Source organism: Pomacea canaliculata, linkage group LG2 (assembly GCF_003073045.1).
Source record: "Pomacea canaliculata isolate SZHN2017 linkage group LG2, ASM307304v1, whole genome shotgun sequence".
In the NCBI taxonomy this organism is placed as follows: Eukaryota; Metazoa; Mollusca; class Gastropoda; order Architaenioglossa; family Ampullariidae; genus Pomacea; species Pomacea canaliculata.
Window position 1 is genome coordinate 38,710,709 of NC_037591.1, and position 20,900 is coordinate 38,731,608.

Sequence of the window (20,900 nt, forward strand, 5' to 3'; positions counted from 1 at the left end):
GTTTGACCACAGCCTTTTTTCACATGCTTCTTTTCAAAGTAAAATATTCATTTATCTAACTGATTAAGAAAAAGCCTACGAAGTGATAAAATGTGATTGATCAATTGATTTTTATTTATCTACGTTATTTAAAAAATTGATTGATTGTGGTAATTTTATAAAATAATGACATGTAAGAGACGGAGGTTTGGACTGATGCACCACCCCACGCTTACACCTCACCACCCTGCCTGTCTGTTGAAAACTCAGAAGATTAGTACAACTATATGTACACTAAATGGCCCTGTTAGTAGATGCATCTGTACAACTGAAGGGACTTTCCAAACATCTTGGGGTTTAGGCGAGGGCATTAGGCGTATCGTATTTCGTAAAACCTTTTCTCTTTACTGGTTGCACAGAGTAAATGATGATAACTATCTGCTACACACTGAGGTCCAGTTACTTATTTATTGCAATACCCTTCTTTGTGGGCCACCCTGCTACCATTCATAAGTTAATAGAAGTCGTGGCCGTCAGCCATCAGACTAAATGATTTTCACAAGCAACAAGGCTAGGACAGTCATCATCTGAAAAAGTCTTTTCCGACAAAACTAAAAATACAATAAAAATTAAGGGTAAATGGAAAGTTACACATGAAAAAAATATGATACAATTAATATATACTGAACCTTGTCACACTGACATATATATGTATACATATGTCATTTAAATGTTAATATCTGTATACCTTATGCAAAAGTTATTCCTAGCATTTGTTTAAGTATATATTATAGTATAACAAGGTGCACAATCAAGTCGACAATAAACTGAAATGAAAATGCTCGACAGGGTAAAACTATACAATCAGTCAAGCAGCCATTGCCACGAATGAACAGACTCACAAAGAAGCTCATGGTCGGACAATAGTATTTTATATATCCGTTATAATTGTAATCCTGCTGCCCTTAATAAAGTACGTTTGGCATTCGGCAGTGGACAGTCATGTAGACATTATTTTAAAGCCTTATAATGACATATAAATAATAACCCTTCATCTCTATCCCCTGAATAGCTTCGTAGTCCCCTTGACTGTGAGATGATAATGCCGAATGAGCATCGTGCTTCCACGACAAATCCCTAAGGGATTAGGGAAGGGAGTGAACAAGTCCCTTGCAGGCTTAAATAATAAAATTAATGTCTGCCATTAAGTCACGGGGAGGACCACTGGCACCCTTACAGGACGTCACGTGTTCTCATCATTCTTTGGCACCTGCAATCAAAAGAACTCCTGCTTCAGTAAGTTTGTTACAGGACGAGTTTGCAAATGTCATAACAAGGTATTAGTATTAATGAATGGTAACAAGTGCACAGATGTACCATGAAGTTGTCGGTGGATGTACGCAGGCGTTGAGTCGACACAAAGAGTGCGCCATCAATAAACAATTAATAATGGCCTATTCAGCCGAGTCATAACACAGTGTTGCTGAATATATGAATGAAATGTTTCCGATATGTATATAGGAACAGCGAACTGCTCAACCTTGATGTAGATCAAAGAAACAAAAGTGAAGAGAAACATACCTCCCTTCCCTCTCCATGCTTCATGTACGCATAAACAAACACAACAGTGTGTCGTGCATGTGTGTGCACACAGGACAGACTGAGCTGTGCAACAATTTACACTTCGTGTTTACAAAATATCCAATCTAAAACATGGGGGAAAGCTTGGGTGAAGAGGTGCAAGAGCCAAACTTCCTATTTGACTAACAATCAATGAATTCTACAATTTAATATGCGGCAAACGAGCGATTTAGCGGCAATTATGTACGCCTTATTAATTCTGATAATGGAGAACAAAAATTTATCTTCCCTGAAAAATTAAGCACACAGAGGTAAAAGGGTACGAGAGTGGTTTCTTGCACGTTACTGTAAAATAGTTACTGTAAAAATTGCTGTTAAAAACAGGGGTTCGGAAATCTCATGTGATTAATCTGATTATTTAAATTATAATTCGAATTATCTGAATTCGATATACAATGATTTAAAGCTGCTTTGTATCACATGTCGTCACTTCAAGGCACTACCGATGATCAGATAAACCGCTCGAGTGCGCGCCGCACACACACACACACCTGGACATAGAAGGGAATGGGAGGAAAGAGAGAAGGAGGTTACTTTACCACAGTGCAGCCAATGCGACTTGCAGTGGAGTTCGTAGTTAATAACACGAAATGCTCTACTGTAAATATTTCTTACCTCCCCAAGTAAATTAATTATTTTAAAAGTATCAATAAATACTCGTTTATCTTCTAGGTGAAAATTGTCTGGTGAGTGGATGTTATAAAGTTTATAAATAAATAAGTAGTTTTCTCTTCTGGATGAAGATTATCTAGGAACCGAGAATGTGATGTGCGCGGCAGATGTGAATGAGGGAGGAGGAGGAATGGCCGGACTATTGATTGTGGCGGTCGTTAGCCTGCACATGCGCAGACGGGTTTGCGACTGCGCGTGGTCCATTCATCTGACGTGGCCGAAGCAACGGTCGATACGTGGACCCCATCCCCATCCCCTCCTGACAGCGATACGGTAGGCGATCCCTTGACAACAGCAGTCCATCGTAACTAAGGGTGACTGGGGTAGGGACTGGGGTTTGTGCGCTCACGCCTCACCTTCCCACCCGACCCTCATTCCCATCTTGAACAATTACTTCCAGCACAGCAAAAATAAGCTTCGGGTTTGCGGGGGACCGGAACCAGTGGCAGGAGACCCTGTACATTATCTGCAGGGCTGAGGATGCGGGCTGCGGTTTCCACGTCCGCTCTCAGTGGCGGATGATGGGTGGTCGGTGGATGTAATGGCGTCAATACCCGAACACTGTGCTTGGATACTTGACAAACAAACCATGGCCTGATGCAGCTTAGTATTGCCTAGGACACGGACCCGCCAGACTTCCGAGGCAAGCTGCAGGCAGCGAACTCTGAGTCCGAAGGCCTGTCAGGTGGAGCTAAAGAACAAAGGAAGACAATGGAGTCTGCAACTGGAAACAAAGCAGCCTGTCTCTGACGAGAAGCAGGGGGGGAGGCTGATTTTCTTCCCTGAACATCCTAGTAAAGGGAATTTCGAAAGCTTTCGGAAGCATGAGGTCGTTGACCATGATACTCTGCGCTAATTATTGTTCACATAGTCTTTGCATCACACACAATGCATTTTTTTTTTTCCTTTTGCTTGAAATATCAGTCCACTCAATCACAAAGCTGTCTTGTTGTTTGGTAGATATCTATTTACTTATAGGCATTTACCAGAGACAAAACTCGTCTTGCAAAAAGACTTTACAGATTAGAACCCCTTTGCTTAATCATAAATGGGTCTTATTAAGGCGAGACCGCGAACAGCTCATATTAAGGGGGCTGGGGAATCGACTAAACACTACAAAAGGAAATAGTCTTAGAATACAATACCTTTCAAACAACTGTTATTGCATGTAACCAATACACACGTAATTTCTCTAAGTAAATCTGTTTAATGTATTTTGCGCCAGTCTAGAATGTTGTCTCAGATGCTCGGGGTCTTCGGGGAGAGAGAGAGAAAAAAAAATGCGGGCGGCATGCCTGATCCTGTTGCTGCTGTCCAGGAAGACAGAAGACGTGATGGCGCCAGTTTCTGTACCGTTTAGTGTCTCTGTCAGGGTAACGGAAAAGTTTGCACAATCAAGGACTTCAGCCATTGGTCAGCTTTGTACATTACGCTCCAAGCCTTGTTTTCATAAATAAGTCTTAAATCGCCGGTCTCAACTTCTCCAAGTCAGGGTTAGGGTTGAGACCGGCAATTTAAGATTCATTTTGCATCTCACAAGCACACATGTCAACTCAGGTGTTACATGCTTAGCCAGAAAACGTGGACTCTACATTGTCTGAATTAAAACCTTACATGAAACCTGGGATTAAAGGCACTTACAGAAGTGTCGAGCTGTGGTTAAACCGACCCCCTTGCCTACATACCCCACACCCCAACACACACACTGATACAGAATCATGCTCTTTGCGCTGGTCACCTTGTCCATGAGTCTAAAAACCTGTCCACCGACCAACCCTACCTTCACCATATAGTGACAGTGAGCGGTGGATCTCCAAGCAGATACTTCAGGTGTAATCAATCTTGCCGGGCCGATGTGGCCATTAAGGATCGTGTTTATTTATTTTGATGCTGTTGTTTTGGGGTTTTTTTATTTTGTGCGTCTCAAAGACGATCGATGATGCCCAGGTGGCCGCCGGGACTGCTCGAGAGTGGAGCACCAATGAGGCGTGTCTCGTTACTTATTTACCTCCGTGGTATGACTTCCATCAAGCGTAGCGGTAAGTACAGAATCGTGGAAGTTAAGAGGAAGTGACGGCCACAACCTGTGACATTGGTGACCAGACACCTCGACAGCCTGAATGTATTGTTTGCCTGCTTTGGATCGGTTCCCACCAGATGCGCAGTTCATTATTCGAAGCACAGTTCCTCTTCCTTTGTCCACACATCTCTAGCTGCTGTTGTGGCTGACTTGAGGGGCAAACAAGAATTACTTAAAAAGCAAGCACAGCAAACGACAGCTGTAGCTACCGTCAGCCTGACCTCTTGTAAATAATCTCTATACTGCCCACCGGCGTTGCGGCCTTTATTGGACCCCTGCTATTAGTCTAAACACGACCGGTCAAAAATTGCATCGACCTCGTTGGATTCTGAGCTGATTAGCGCGACAGTCCGCCTGCGATCCTGTCTTTCTGCCAAGCTGTTATGCCCACGGCGTGAGTAGTTCTCACTAAAATCCGTCTGTTCCCTTACATTGCTTTCAGTTATTTAGCTCATTCAATCCCAGTAAACAAAGGCAGCTCGTCACCCCCGCAATCCAGATGTCTCAAAGTCTAACACACATATATGTAAAACAGACCATTAAAACATTCCCCTCTACCCCACCTCCACCAGTCTCCATCCCCTCCTTTACTCTTACACCTCGTTCCATTTAAGTTTGTAAGAACACCAGGGAGAAGTTGCTGGCTGCTGTGAGGGTTTCCTGATGCTTTCATACTCCAGTCCCAGTCTCCCATTTCAACATCCATGTCGCTCCCACCCTGCTCCCTACACGTCAGGGTAGCTGCTGACAGCAGACTGGGCAACGACTACCCCGAGCATGGTGACGCTAGCTTCAAGATAAGCCAGCAGAGAACTGTTACCCCTCCACCTTCACCGCGATAAGAACACTAGCATCCTTTAGCTGACGGATCCTGAGTAGCAGTTTATCCAGATGAATGGTGCAAAATGTTTCTTGGATTCTTTACTCGAGAACTGAAGGTAGACATACATAACACAGAAATCGGCCACATGTGATAGGGCATATTGCAACCCAAGCGTGTATGTTGCTCAAGCATTCGCTTTCTCCATTTTAGTCGTGTACTTACCCCTGTAAACTTTATCTTATCAGTTTTTAAAAAAACCTGGTGTACAGTCTACTTTACGAGTTATATCGGACGTAAATTTTCTCAAGGACTACATGAACATCTGCTTGTAACATGCGAAGTCTGAGGTTCCTCTGACAAATTGGGGAAGATAATTTTTAGTCGGTGGCCGACACAAACCTGCTCCAAACAGGAAACGCTTGTAGTGTGCCTGTCGTCCAGTGTTTGAGGTATCACTAGGCAGGAACGAGTGATCCCAGGATAGCCTCCCAGTGGTGCGGAGACTGGCTGAGGGTCGGTGATAACGAAGATGGATAGCAGTCAGCGTCCTCTGGGGCGACTCCGGGGCAACATCATGCAAGTTAAAATCCACAATAATCATAGAAAGATGTGCGACTCCGGGGCAACATCATGCAAGTTAAAATCCACAAAAACTACGCTCCATAAAGCTGATCTGGTCTCACTTTACAATGAACACATTTGTATTTTGGGGGAATTAGTATGCTGATGCCTTTCCGAAATAGTGTCGACATACTTTATAGTCCATCAACAAGAGTCGGCCTACCATAACACTAAACCACGGATGTGTAATGCAACTCCGTGATTAAATGCCCACGAAAGCAGGGACTTGATCCAAGGGACCTAATGGGAGCATTTAAGAAGGCATATGGCCATCTATTGTTTGCCCCAGCAGCAAGCGATAAAGTTTTATGAGCGCCTATAAATTGTTGTTGTACAGCCCGTTCTTTTCCATCCTGCCCACCACAGGCGCCCGCCAGCCAAAAAGTACACAAACACAAATGTCCGAAAGAGTCCACCCTGTGGCCTAAAGACAGCAGGATTTGGAAGGGTGAGTAGGCGTTTTACACCCATCAAGCAACTAAGGCTAATATCACGGAAAGGCAGCCAGCCCTGTATAAGTAACTTCTTATCAATTTTTCCCGAAACACAAATACAAAGACTGCAGCTCATATATAAAACCGAAACAAAACTTGCAAGCAAACTTCTCACGCTGATTCTTAGTCATAGAAAAGGACCACAAAGCACAATGAAGAGATGGAGTAAGAGCTGAAAGTAGAGGATACAAACTTGTCTGAAACTTTTGTCATTTTAAAATTACTTTTTTCAATCTTTAAAGTTACCCACTTTCTTTCTAGTGATAATTTCCTAACATTTTTTAATTACATGGACTTATTCATTTTTGGGGTTACCATAACCCCTACCCTCATTCCTTGATTTTTTTTTTTTTGTTCGTCTGTTTGTTGTCTTTTAGAGGACTTCTATAAAAACACTTGGTTGCTAATTCATTAAATTTAACTGTACAATTGTAAGGGCAGAATGAATAAAACAAAAGACGTTTAATGACAACCATGCTTTCATGGAACTGAGACAACAACACCACTGTTACCAGCATGAAATCAAATAGTCGATAAATGTTTTTTAAACTACTAAAACACGTTTTTTTTTATAAAATACCAAAAACTGAAAACATTTGTAAAAAGTGTTTTTTAAAAGAGTGAGAAATAATGTGATGGTTATAATTATAAACAGATGCAAGTGTTTATCACAGTTTTAAATATAGCCTAAAATAAAACTCTCATGCATGGCATTTAGCATTCATGCCCCACAGTTAACTAACCTTGTTTTACAAATGAAAAGGGTAACAAACAAAATGTGATTACACACCCACCCACCCCAACATTTAAAAAAAAAATAGAGATAAAAATATTATCATGACATGCATGCAATAGAACAGTTAGAAACAAAACTGTGGCAAGAGTCAAAGAACATAAAACATGCAAGAAAATCACGACACCACTTTTTAACAACATCCACAATAAATGATGGCACGTGTGCACAGAATTAGGGAATCAAATTTCAAACACCATTGACCAAGCATTAGCTAATGATCTTCCGGCACACTGCAACATCTAAGCAGGTAGAGTATAAAACAAGAAATAAAATTTGCAAAATGTATAAAAATCTGCAAAATGTTTCGTCTTTAAATATAGTCTTTAAAATCCAACTTTGCACTTAAAAGAATTCCTGAAGAAATAGAATGGTCTGTCATAGCAACACAATACCCGTGGCTCCAGGGAAACAAGTTTCCCTTAAAAGAAAATAATGCAGTTTTGAGGGTTAGGGAATTACCTAAGACTCTAAAACAAAAGCTTAAACACACAAAAAAGAACCATAGGAATGAGAACCTACAAAACTTGCAAATAAGCTAGTGACAATTTAGCATAAAAAGTATCATGACAGTGCAACTCAAAAGCCTTAAGGATAAGCTTCGCAAAACTCTAACTCATGATGCCTGATATCGTATATATGTAGTTGCTATCTATACGCACTAACAAGCACCCCTAAGAAACAAAATTTGTGGCTTATTACAAAAAATGTGGAGTCACAAGCTGTCTATTTAGAATTCGCAACTGTAAGCAGCTCTTCTTATTAAGAAATAGCTTTATATTTTGTTTATTCGCCCTGATCAGGCATGCAAGTTCTTTAAAAAAAAAATACTCCAACACAAAAAAACTGAAGAATCAATCCTACGATATAAAACAATATTAATGTTTTCTTTTTTTATAACACATGCATTGTAGAGGTTTAATCTCCTTAAAGCTGTCAACCCCCTCACCCTACCCCATGTGATGTCAATTTTTTCCTTTCTTTTACTTGCAACTTGTCTTCAGTATTTGATATTGAAAAAGCCAGACAGGCTATCGATGAGATGAACCTCAGAAAAAGCACTGAAGAAATGTGGAACATGCTTAATATATCTCGGTGGGTCCATTTAAACACTAAGATTAATCTGTCTACACAGTCTTTATCACTCAGTAAATGGGTCTGTTTTCACACTCTGAATGTAAACAACTCACTGTTACATGTCTCACCCTCACCAACATTATTCTAAATTTCGCAAATGATTTTAGGAAATGTGCTGAAAACTTGCACGCCTGCTCTTGCAGTAAGTGAACTATGGCTAAAATTGCTTACTGATCTAAAAGCATTCATTTAACTCTGCTTCTATGAGAGAAGAAAGGATGGGGAAGGGTGAAAGTAAAAAGGGTGACTGAAGGAAGAGAAAATGAGTAAGAGAAGCTAAAATTATAGGGGCACAGCAGAGAGAAAATGAAGCAGTCCCACTGGAACACTTGTCCAAGTATGCACGTGCACATGCATATGAAAGTGGTGAAATTAGGTACATTTTACTCATTACAGACTTTGTAATGCAAATACAAACATCTGTCACTGACACGGCACTAGTGCACAGCCTTTAGTGGCAAAGCACAGGGCTACGAAACAGAATGAAGGTGCAGAGCGTGAAATGCATTCATAAGATAGGGGAACAAGGGGAAAATGTTTTTAAAAAAACTGTTGTACATACGTCATTAATTAAACTGCCCGTTCATTAAAACTGAAAAACAAAGACATAAAATGCCATTACTGCTTTTTTTGTTATTTTACCACATAACAGTACTGTTATAAATTACCACACTACCAAAACGTGTATGCATTGCTGCAAGAAGACAAACAAATCTGAAAACTAAACAAATGATTGGATTGTGTCACAGTACATGCACACACTAATCATCAAGTTCTTTAAAAATATTCATATTCTCTTAATAGTTTTTTAGAACGAAGACATTTGTCATTTCCATGGGTGTATATGCATGAATGTGTGTGTACTTTATGTGTAGCTATGTAAATTACAAAAAAAATGGTTTAACCTTTTATAAAATTATAAACCATATGATTACAAACATCTACAAATGACTGCTACTATAGTTAAAAGGAAATAAATTCTTGACAGGATAATGATTTGTCATGTTTCTAAATACCTAATGCAGGAAACGTTCATTACTTCCTTAAGTTTTCCACCACTTCACTGTTGAATAATAAATGCTAGGACAGTAGGAAGCACTGAAAACTTACTTGAGTTTTAATCACAGAAACAGAATTTCAAATAAAAAATATTTCCTTGACATTTTGTAAATACCATTGTAACACAAACCAAGCAGATTTTTTAAGTATTAAACTACTATGAGCAATTCTGTTCAGTGACATGTCTACTTGGGTATGGACAGAACCATGTACTTATGTACTCCTCGACTATGTTTAAATATTTGCAAGAGGAATCTTAAATCCTAAGTACATAGTACCAAATAATATGTGCATGAAGCGTTTTTTACTTTAAGAAAACTTCTTCCTGCCAGTTCTGTCTGGCTGTTCTCTCGCTGAAGCTTGCAGTTAATGATGTTTTCTGCTAGCATTAAAAAGCCAAAAATCCATTCACCGAACACCTCCCCAGACACTAGTCACAGCAGACAAGAAACTAAGATTATTCTTGGAAAAAGTGGTGAGGAAATATGTGAATCTGAATTTTCCACAATAAAAAAACTGTTTATGTTTAGGGAGGTGGGCAGTAGAAAACCCAAATCTCCACTTTCTTCCACCTCCTTTACTTCATTTCAAAATACACTATGGCAATAGCACACATTATCCAAATACTGCAATGAGCACAAGGAACAATGAATCAAATGGTGTAGCATACTAATCACATCACAAAATGATGTGAAAGTAGGACAGGAGATCACATTTGTACTGGTTGTAATGGTAAAATCAGTAAAGGAAAACACAGGTTGAATGCTGTAGTGGCAATGGCAGAATAATAAAAAAGCTTTCAAAGCAACATGAACACTTAAACATAACAATAAAATCAAAGAAAAAACATACTGAATGAAACTACACCTGAAATAAAGATTCTGTATGTTCACAAGCTGAGAATGGTGGCTATATCTGGCGAGATTCCCAAAGCTATACATGCAAGATCTTACTATGTTTAACAAAACAGGCGATGTAATATTAGGAAGGAATATAAGATTACACAGATTTATGAGATACACTGATACTGTTGGTAATTACCATGCAAATATACTGAGCCATCTATTGCATATTACAAATGACTATACTGTATACACATTTTTTTTTTAAAGTCTCTCAAAATAACCTAAATATGTTTGAGACATTCACCATGGTCTGAAAGACCAAGAAGAGATCATCGAGTTGCAGGGAAAAAACTGCATTCATTTCCACTGGGTCCATGTCAAATAAAGAACAGCTTCATAGTTTATAATATAATAAATAAGATCTAAATAAACACACCTTCACAGAGAGATTAAAAGCTGCGCAGTTAAGTGTAGTTTAGAATACTTGCATCTCTAAAATTCCGGTTCGTTATTTTAAAAGCAGACAGTGCATCTCCACAAACTGATTAAACTTCATTCAGTTAAGTTAGTTGCAAATACAACCTTGAATCCTGAAGAGTCTTTGACCGGAATATGAATTCTTTTGATGAGGGCAGCATAAGACGGCTAGCATACGAATTGACTTGTAAACATATAGGAGGAGCTCTCACTGGGAGAATTTTTACCAGTGTGATAAGTGTTAATAATGTTCCACTACTGGAAGCAATATTAACTGGAATGTTAACATGGAACAGTTTTGGTTGTTACTGTAGTGCAATAATGCCCACTCAAGGATATACAAAGCTGTAGCATCACCTTGTGAAGCCCTATTCTTCTCAGTATCTCTCATGCCACATTAATTTTTCCCACTGTGTATTTACATTCCACGATCATGCATTTTATCATAAAGTTAAATCATACTCTAGTGACCATACTATAATCCTCTATGAATTATATGCATGATAAAGTGAGCATATATTTTTCTCATTTACACAAGTTTAAAAGATAAGTTTTTCATTTTAAATAAAATTATTTAAAATGCTATTAATAAATATGCAATATCTTTTCAGCTTTAAATTACAAGTAAACTTTTTTGAAGCTAAAAAAAAAAGAAAACGAACTGCCATAAAAGCTTTTTTTTAAAGTAGGCATAATGATAAACATTTAAATTCACTTCCTTTCTGGTTATATTACTAACTCCTAACTTTAGTAATATTTAAAGGGATTAACTGTATCTAAACTGACATCATTATGAGCAAATGCAAATGAAAGCACCAGATCGAAGCATTAGAGATAAACACTAAGGTACATATTGTTACAATTCAGTTTAAATGCTTCAACTCATGCAAAGGCTTAAGAACTGCCTTTTGAAAGCTTGAACACAACTACATAAGCACCAGTCAAGAATCTATCTTCAGCAGGATGATTCAAAGGAAACACTGCGTGAATATACCTGCCTGCGGGAAGCTCGAGTTCGTAGATGTAAGGGACCAGAGCTGTGAGCGGAATGAAAATGTGGGGACTTGACATGCACTGGTGAAAAGGAATCTATCATATTAGCACCACTGGACACAACATTTGGATTACAATCCTCACTTTCAAAAGGAGATTCAGGGATGGAAGGTGAGGCAGGTGTTTCTGGCTCCGAGTCTCTGGAGCTGAACCGCTGACGTCTCAGTTTGGGAAACTTCCGAGGTGAGATTGGTATGGCCAACGGCGACTGAGGTCTGCTGGAATTGCTAGCAGGCAAGCTGGAGCCAAGGTGGTGTGGCTGAGGAGATGACGGAGATGATGATGTGGTTGGTGATGGGAGATTTTTCAGTATGGACAGGAATTTTCGGGGACCTGATTTCTTGGCTATGTTGGATGGGGAGGTGGGTGACACAGGACTAGTTAGTCCAGGCAGTGAGTTTGGAGCAGCACTTTCTAAAGGCCTTCCAGCATTTTCCATTTCAACTTTTTCACTTTCTATCTCTTCAATGTTCTTCATGAACCCACCTACTTCAAAAGCTATAATTGATGCATGATCCAGTTTCCCTGGTGCTTTAGACATTTTTTCAACAATTTCTGAATCTCTTCGCTTGCGTTCTGCACTTGTCAGTTTGCGCTTGGCATAAAGGGCAGGATTCTCCAAAATTTTTCTCTTGCCATCTGTCACAGTGAGAACATGCTGCACCATTGCACTACAAAACTCTTGAGCAGAGCACTGTTCTTCAGTGAGTAACTCATACTCATGTATCACCCTTTCCATCTCTTTCATGGAATACACATGGCGCTCCTTGGGAGTCATTTCTGGTTTTGAATGTAGAAGACTGCCATTGGGATTATTTGGAACTGTCTTGTTAAAGTTGGAATCATCAGCTTTTTGTGGGAGTGCAATTTTTGTCACAACAGGGTCAAAGTTATCTGAAACTCCATCGGTAGTCAAAAAGACAATATCACCAACATTGCAGAAAGTCATGGAAAATGCAAGGTTGTGCAGTTCTGGGTTCTGACCATCCACAGGACCCAAGGCACCACCAGCATCTCTTATGTCTCGCTCTGATGACACATCATGAGAACCTATGGTGACTTCACGAATGCCTTGGTTGTGGGAGTACACAAAGCCATAGCTATCTCCAACATTGACGCAACATGCCACATACTGATCAGAGTTGGCCACAGGAACAACCATGCAAGCACACATTGTTGTAAGCCCTCCATCCCGTGCCAGAATAGCACGATGTGCTTCATCCAGAGATTTCCTAAGAAGTGTTATAACATCCTATCAGAAAAAAAAAAAATAAGAAAAATTATAAAACCTTTATAGTATTTAAAGATAAAGGAAATAACTGTGAAAATGAATATTATCAAAAACCCTAACTCACACAAACAGAATATACAATTATTTATTGACTGTTCTCTCAACTCTTAGTATTAAGAGAATGATAGGCATTTTCTTTTACTTATAATCGTTATAATAAGTTACAATATTTGGAACTGCACAGCAGTTTAATCATATAATAAATATCAGCTGGTTTTTTTTTTGCCTTGAGTCTTCTTGTTTGACAATTGACACAGTGATAGATGGTAAAGTTGTTAAACACATTCCCATAGGTATTGAAATAATAATCCCTGAGCAAAGCACCTACTACAGGAGTATTCAGAATATCTACAGACAAGTTAAAGGTCTTGTCAAGTTCAAAAGTTGAGTAGAATTTTTTTTTTCCTTATGACTAGGTAAATCTTGGTGTGACCTAATCCAAAATTTGGTGAACATCCCCATTACATGCCTACAAACATCATCATGCATAGAAAGTGGTCAACATCATGATGTCACATTTGTTCAGCCTAATTAACATTTGGTCCCCGCTCTCCCATTGACTGAACACTTTAGAACATAAATGTATTCATGTATAATCCTGACATCTGTGTTGTTCAAGAATGGAAGTTCACCAACTGCACAAAAGCTTGAAGACAACAATTCTTATCAAAATAAATGCAATCATCAGATTACAAAAATACTCAGAAACATAATAAAGCAGGTTATCCTTTAAAAAGAAAATAGTCACCTGAGTAGTGCTTGGCTGCTGATGCTTATCAAACATCTTGTAGTTGAGGTACTTCATGCTGCCATATAAAGCACACCTAGCTGCTAGCCTTGACTTCTCTCCCCAATTTACACCATCCGCAATCAGAAGAATGGCATTATTTCTACGAGCACAAAGTGCAAATGCATCTGCTAATGGCTCTCCTGCAGAATAAATATATATTTTAGAGGTACAAATATGAAAATCCCTTTCCTAGCTTTTTCTTTTCAACTCATAATTCAAAGTACATGGAAATGTGTATCACAACTCCAGATTCATGAAACAGTTACACAAATTTCAAAGCAGTTTATAAGAAAAACATCTTGCATATTTTTGCAACTGAGTTCACCTAATTTGTTTTCCAATCTTATCTTCTATCTAGCACTGTTGGGCTCTGTTGGATGGCAATGAGAATGAAGTACTGTTCAGGAACAATTTCTCAGATAATATCTGATATTTTGCTTTTCTGGAATTTTAGTTCAAATGGAGGCAACTGTTTTGATTCTAATTCTTAATCTGCTGCTTACTTGATGTCCTGGGCAAGTTTATTTCATTATAAATTAGTAACAATAATCCTCAAACAAAGAATGCTGATCAAGAATGGATCATCTTGTGCAAGCATAAACAGATTAGAGCAAGGCGCTTTCTGAACAATACCAAGTGTCCAAAAGTTACTCACTCCATCAGTTCACTATAAGCTTTACTAGCAGTATATTACATGTACATATGGATTCCTTTTCTGGACATGTTACTAAGCTAACTGTACTAAGATAAAACTAAGAGACTTGTCTCACCTGACATCTTCATACTAATAGGATGCTGTTCATATAAAGAGATGCAGATGCCATATCCTTGTGGCTCCTTGCGATTCCATGTCTTACACCCAGCAACAGGACCAGGGTTATCATCTGTCAACAGAAGAAGTGAAAAGTCTCATCGTTGCCTCTGGCAAGCATAGCAGTCACTATCACATCAGCAGCTAGACTCTACTGCCCCCTTCCACACTATTCATGAACTTTGCACTTAACCTCAATCATATTAACTCATAGGAAATTAGCAGCCATTTGTATTATGAAAGGAATCTTACTGTTTCCCATCACACAACAACATGCAAATAATCATGTAAGAGAATCCAAACAACATAAAGAAAATGTGCCAAGTGGGTTTGGAAACATAACTGATTTGTAATTATAAGTTTGAAAATGTAAAAGTATAAATCAAGGTATCTTAAAAGACATTTTGTGATAAACTAGACTTATGAAAGCTATGATATTTTGTCAATGCTTACCAAAGTACTTATTTATATACTTACATAATTATCAAACGACAGTAATAGTTTTCATGCATAACAAACAGCAGTAATTAAAGCACATTTCCGACTAAAGATAAGGATTTGATAAGATTATCATATGCATCTACATATACTTTTTTCCTGCAATTAGGAGATGATATCCCCAGTATTTTTATCTGGCCATCTGAAAAATACACACTTTAAACTGATAACCCCTTGTGGTTTTTTTAATTACACTCAAAATTATGACCGTGAACTGTTTTATACAGACATATATACATAGAAAGTATAATCACTGTTAGTGTTGTTAATTCACATGAGCAACTTGAATATTTCAAACTATCAAACCATAGGGGAAAGCAATCAAATAGCAAAACAGTTTCCCAATCTAAGGGAAGCTTATGGTGGAGTTCATACTTGGTATCCCAGCTAGCCAGACGCATAGTTAACAAATGACAAAAGATTGAAGTTATATAAAGAGACAAATGGTAGCAAGGCTTTGTCAAGCATTAAATGATGCAGACAAACTCTCAACAGGAAATTTTTAGTGTGAATGTTATGTTAATGATGATACTACAATGGTCAAAGACTCAGTGTGAACTTACTGTTTCCTCCTGGAGATTCAGCATACATTAATCCAGTGTCTGGTCCAGAGTAGCTAACCATGACCTCTTCATCTAAGGTAGATAGCTGCACGTAGGGCAGATCATCTGCTACATTCCATAAAAGATTTCCTGGCCAAACTTGATTTTTTTGATCCTGAACAACATGAAGACAGTTTGGAAAGCAACAATGAGAGAAAGACTGACAGAGTCAAAGACAAAGGGAACACAAATATAAATTATATATCATTATATCATACCCAGAAATAGGCAAAGACATGGACTACAAAGATGAAGCATGGATTAAATAAGCAGACAGCAGAATACAGAAATATAGCCAGCTGTACTGAACTTTAAAAAAGCGGTTTAAAAGATTTGATTTAAATTTTAAAAATCAGGAAATTATAAAGATGGATAAAAACACTTATAAACAATGAAAACACAAATATGCTAGGTCGGATACCCACAGCACTATGAGAACACCATTTTCCTAAGTGCAAAATCAGACCCTTCAGAAAAGTATTCAGTTCTAGAATAAATCAAAACTTTGAGATCATCACATGCTACACTTCTTGCTACTCCAAACAATGTCAGTCAAGAAGACAGGCACAAAAGCACAGTTCTAAGCTCCCCTGACCTACCATTTCCTGTAAATCAACAAAGAGGTGAGCACAAATAGGACAGAGTACCAGGTTAAGAAGAGAGAACTACTAAATGGATATGAGAAAAAGACTGTGGGAAGAGCAGAGCCCCACCATTAGTTTAAGAGAAAGTGATCGAGAAAGAATGTGGATCTTGCCTGGCAATCTAGGCCACGCTTGTTGAATGAAACCAGTGGCGCATTAAATTAATGTGGATCAGTGTTATGACTTTTTTAGGTATCAACTGGTGCAGCAACAACTAAATATTTTAAAGAATTGTAGAACCACTATCCATTAAATCCCTGCATGTTAATCACTCAGGAGATAGCTTTGCAGTTACTGCCAGTACTGACATATTCCTGACAAAATTCCTTCTCTGACCCTAGTTATCTTATGTATAGAATCTGTAACTCTGATAAAATCTCCTCAGCTGCCTCCCACCCACTTCCCCTAAATGTCAGGGAAAACACCTTTTGGCTTTAAGCTAGTTTGTGTTTTAGCTTTTTCAGTTTGGCTGTCATGTCTGTGACAAAATGAAATACTTCAGTTTCTTTTCTAGGTGCTTTATATCTCCAGGTTTGCAGCTAAAATGTTCATAAGAAAATTTAACTGTTTGTGTATAAAAAATTTAACACATACATCACGATTCATAAATGTAAATGTTTAAAAAAAACTGAAGGCATGAGAACAGATGAGAAATTAAGAACAAATCAGAAATCAAACCAAGAAAAAGTCTACACAAGAAATCATAAACCAAACTCCTAAACATCATAAATAGAGGAGCAGCTCTTTAAAATTAGAATTAAATATTAGTAAATATTAAATATTAGTAAATATTACTAATCCATTCTATAAGGGTTCTTTCCATTAGGTTTATGACAATACAGCAAAATCCTAGTAAGAAAGCTAGCACCATAAAAGAAGTTATACTCATGTATTCAAAATGAAACTCAAAAGTAAATCTCTTTTTCCTAATAGTATAAATGACACTTGTACTAAAACTTTTTTTAAAAATGAGCATACCTTAATGAATAGGCTAGATGAGATACTTTTATTAATATTTTCTTTTATCTGAGCTGAACATGTTGCAGTTGCATCCAACTTGTGTTTGAGAATACCAGACAAATTGAGGATTTTACTTTGAGACAAACATGCAACTCTCAGGCAATGCTACAATGCTGTAAGTTCCATTTTTTGTTCGCAATATTTTCTGCAGATGCCAAAAATAGTTCCAGATTCATGTACTTGAAATATTCTTTCTTTAATGATCTTCATTTGTCAAGAATGAGTTCCTTGAGCAGCAAATAAGCTACACAATATTAATGTCACACTCATCATCTTCATACTATTGCTTGTATTAGTAACAACTATTTCTGTGGAAGATGGTGGCAATAATCTTCTGTAAGTGGCGTTATTTTTGGAGGACATGTTCTGGCAAAACAGTAAAGAATTAGGTGACCAACTTCCCAAGCAATAGCATCCAGTCTCCAAATCAGAATGCCACCTATGTAAATTACAATCCCTTTTAAATCACCATTTAGTTGAAAAAACTTATTAAAAAGCTACTGTGACCAGGGTAATCTATAGATATATAAATTCACCATGTGTGACCTATAAAAATAATGTAACTTAAAGGTTCTCTCTTTTTTTTTTACCAATAGTGGAGTTATCTGCCATCTAGATATTTCTCTTCGCAATGTAAATTTTCGCACAAATTTCTGACAGTGTCTATAATTGTTCCTATGTGTATTCTGCATTTTCACCAACAAAGCTGAATGACTTCAGCAGGTTCAGGCTGTTTTCTTAAAAAGAAAACTTATTTCTTGATCTTGTAATGGAACCAGCGCATTCAACAACCATCTGTGTTACTGCAGCTCTAGCTCAAACTCGCCTTCATCATGCCAAATTTCAAAGGTGCCATTGTCTCTAATCTTAAAAGCAGCAGAGTTTAGGTCAGAGCTCCTCACCTCATTAACGTTAATTACAGAGGAAAAGCAAGCAATTTTTTCTGGGCAGGCTACACATTTGAAAATTAAAAAAATCTTTAAGTACACTGCTGTCTCTAATCTTATTCAAATTTTATTGTTTTCTTTTCATTTTTCTTATCATTTTTGTAAGTTGGCTCAAACCTAAATTCCATGAATTGCAAGTCTGTTATTTTATTGTACACAGTGTTTCCACGTGATGAATTCAAAATTGTTGTAGGTATTATCTAAAATATGCCTAATATAAACTCTCCGAGCATACCAGCTGTTGTGACCTATGCTACACAGTGAAACAGGCTTCTTCTTGGTCTAATTATCAGTATCTTCCTGCCTCTTCAAAGAACAATCAGTTGCCCTTTGCAGCATGTCTAAAGCCAGGGTATGACTCATTTCTTGTTTTGAATAATTTTGCCATTTTACCTGCTAAAATTAAGAGAAACCTAAAAGTGTGTATGACATATCACTATCTGACACAGTCATGAAGCTTATTTATCAATAGGCACATCTAATAACTTATGACTTATCAATTTTCCTAAGGAAACTTTTTACAATTATCAAACAAACATTTGTAAACTAACATGCATGATCTGCATCAATCCTTGACATTGTCAGCATCAATTGTGTAAGTGCATCAAATAATCAAAACATTTTCTTAAAAATGGCAAATGATGCTTTTGTAAATATTGTTTTCTTACATGCAGCAATAACGGTAGCAAAATGCTTGATAACAACAAACTTAACAGTAAACGAAACATTTTCTTAAAGTCTGTGATCATTATTTTATACTATTCATACTCATTGCAATTACACTTAACACTAATTCTGGTAATTTCATAATTAATCTTTACCAACAGTAAAATAAACTTTTCTTTAAATAAAAAGAAACTGCAAACACAATAACTCATTTTGACTAAAGTAGAAAAAATCATTGGATTTTGTAATAGGATCTGCCTTTCTTCTGTGATATGCTACTAATTTACGTACATAATTTCCGCTATCGTCTATACTTTGACATACTCTGGTGTAATTAAATTGTGATCGTGATTATCATAATAATTCTTTCAGATTTTAAATAATCTTAATCGTGTTCGTGTGGTTAAACTAAAAAAGTGTCTCTTTCACTCAAACTTTGTCAACTACTGGGTTTAGCTTACTCGTCACTGCTTCTTCTTCGAGAGAAAAAAAAGTCCTTACCCCCGCTCCATGAGTCTGTTGGGCAAGTTGAAAATTCATCAGCACGAATCTCAAGTACGATGCCAAACATCACACAGACTTCGCCATACGCTGAGATAAAAAGCTTCTCAGATTCACAACATCAGCACGTCCTAATCTGACTGTAAAGGCCGTTCCTGCAAGCAGTGCCTGGATGATCGCTGTGTTGTTGGTCAGACCCAAATGTTTTGCCTCACAACTCGACTAAAATTCAAGAGAATTTTTTTCATTCATGCCTGCTTTGTGCGTTTGGCTTTCATTGAAGGCATCGACTCATATGACGTTCCCTTCCTGGAAGGTCCTGGAGTGAGTCATAGGCTTCAAACATGGTTCAGTATTATGTTAATGCTCATACGCGCGATCTCCCGCTTCGTGTCCTCGGTCCTTCTGGAGGCGATCTGAATTTACTGATTTCTCACTTGTTTGGAATATCGTTCCTCACTCCTTCTGAAAAAGAACTCTCCAGGGAGACAGCTTGTATACAAGTAACGCTCTGTGGTACGAATACAGGCCCTTTAATTACAAATTTGTCACTGTTGTTTGATTCTATAATCTATTCTACAAAGAATCAGTAAATGTTGTCCAACAGAACTACCGATCACAGCTCCAAATTATACTAAAACTCCGCTAGTTTCGCTATTCCGTAATTCAAATCAAATCTTTCAATTGCTGAAAACCAGTTATATGAGAGAGATACCAGACAAGTCCGCCATGAAAGCTTTTGTGTGTGTGTGGTGAAATTTTCACAATTCACATAAAATCGTCCGAAAATTAAAAGAATGGACCACACCGTTCATTTCGCCCCTAACCGGAAAGGATCACCAAACCACCATAATGAAACAATAGAGCAGACGATATATACCCTCTCCTTATGGCGGAGGTGTAAAAGCTGTCGTTGACGGTCTGCAGTCAACCGAATATACATTCAGCTACAGAACAGGGTGAACCACGGCGGTGTATAGATCATTACAAGTTTGTGGGTAAACAGTATATAATTGTAATGTTTTATTTTGATAGCGGAGTTACTATACCATAGAGCCGACCTCTGCGTGCGTAACAACAATGAGATGAAGTCGATCCAAAATCAAAGATATAACAAAAATGAATCATCCTGAGGACAAATAAGAAATAGTAACAACAAAAGTAAGAAATAGTAACAACAAAACATGACGTATGCAGAACATTTTTCACCACGTTCGAAAAAAAAAAACTACTCGGTTTTGTTGCTTAGATGCATACAAGTTATTTCGCATGATCTGCACTGTAACAAAGCGAAACGAGCGAAAGACGAAAACAAAAGAGCTATTAATAAGCGCATGAGCAATTTAGGAATTTCCTGCTCCTGTATCCGTATGTTGGTCACTATAGGAACAAATCGTTTCAGAAAATAAGGTCAGCGAGTACAGAGCACGAACTAATATCTCTGTAAAGAGCACAG

At 37.8% G+C, this 20,900-nt stretch overlaps 1 protein-coding gene across 3 annotated transcripts; it reads right to left on the reverse strand.

Moving 5' to 3' along the window:
- Positions 1-894: 894 nt before the first annotated feature.
- Positions 895-20,579, reverse strand: LOC112556438. Of its 3 annotated transcripts, XM_025225450.1 has the most exons (7): positions 19,445-20,579; positions 15,628-15,781; positions 14,526-14,639; positions 13,714-13,895; positions 11,759-12,926; positions 8,803-8,832; positions 895-1,249 (listed from the first exon to the last, which is right to left on the reverse strand). In XM_025225450.1, the coding sequence occupies exons 1-6, from the start codon at positions 19,481-19,483 to the stop codon at positions 8,807-8,809; spliced, it is 1,683 nt and encodes a 560-aa protein (XP_025081235.1). In that variant the 5' UTR covers positions 19,484-20,579; the 3' UTR covers positions 895-1,249; positions 8,803-8,806. The 3 variants fall into 3 exon arrangements, with proteins under 3 accessions (XP_025081235.1, XP_025081236.1, XP_025081234.1); XM_025225451.1 differs by lacking the exon at positions 8,803-8,832; XM_025225449.1 differs by lacking the exon at positions 895-1,249 and having other exon boundaries at positions 6,520-12,926.
- Positions 20,580-20,900: the final 321 nt, after the last annotated feature.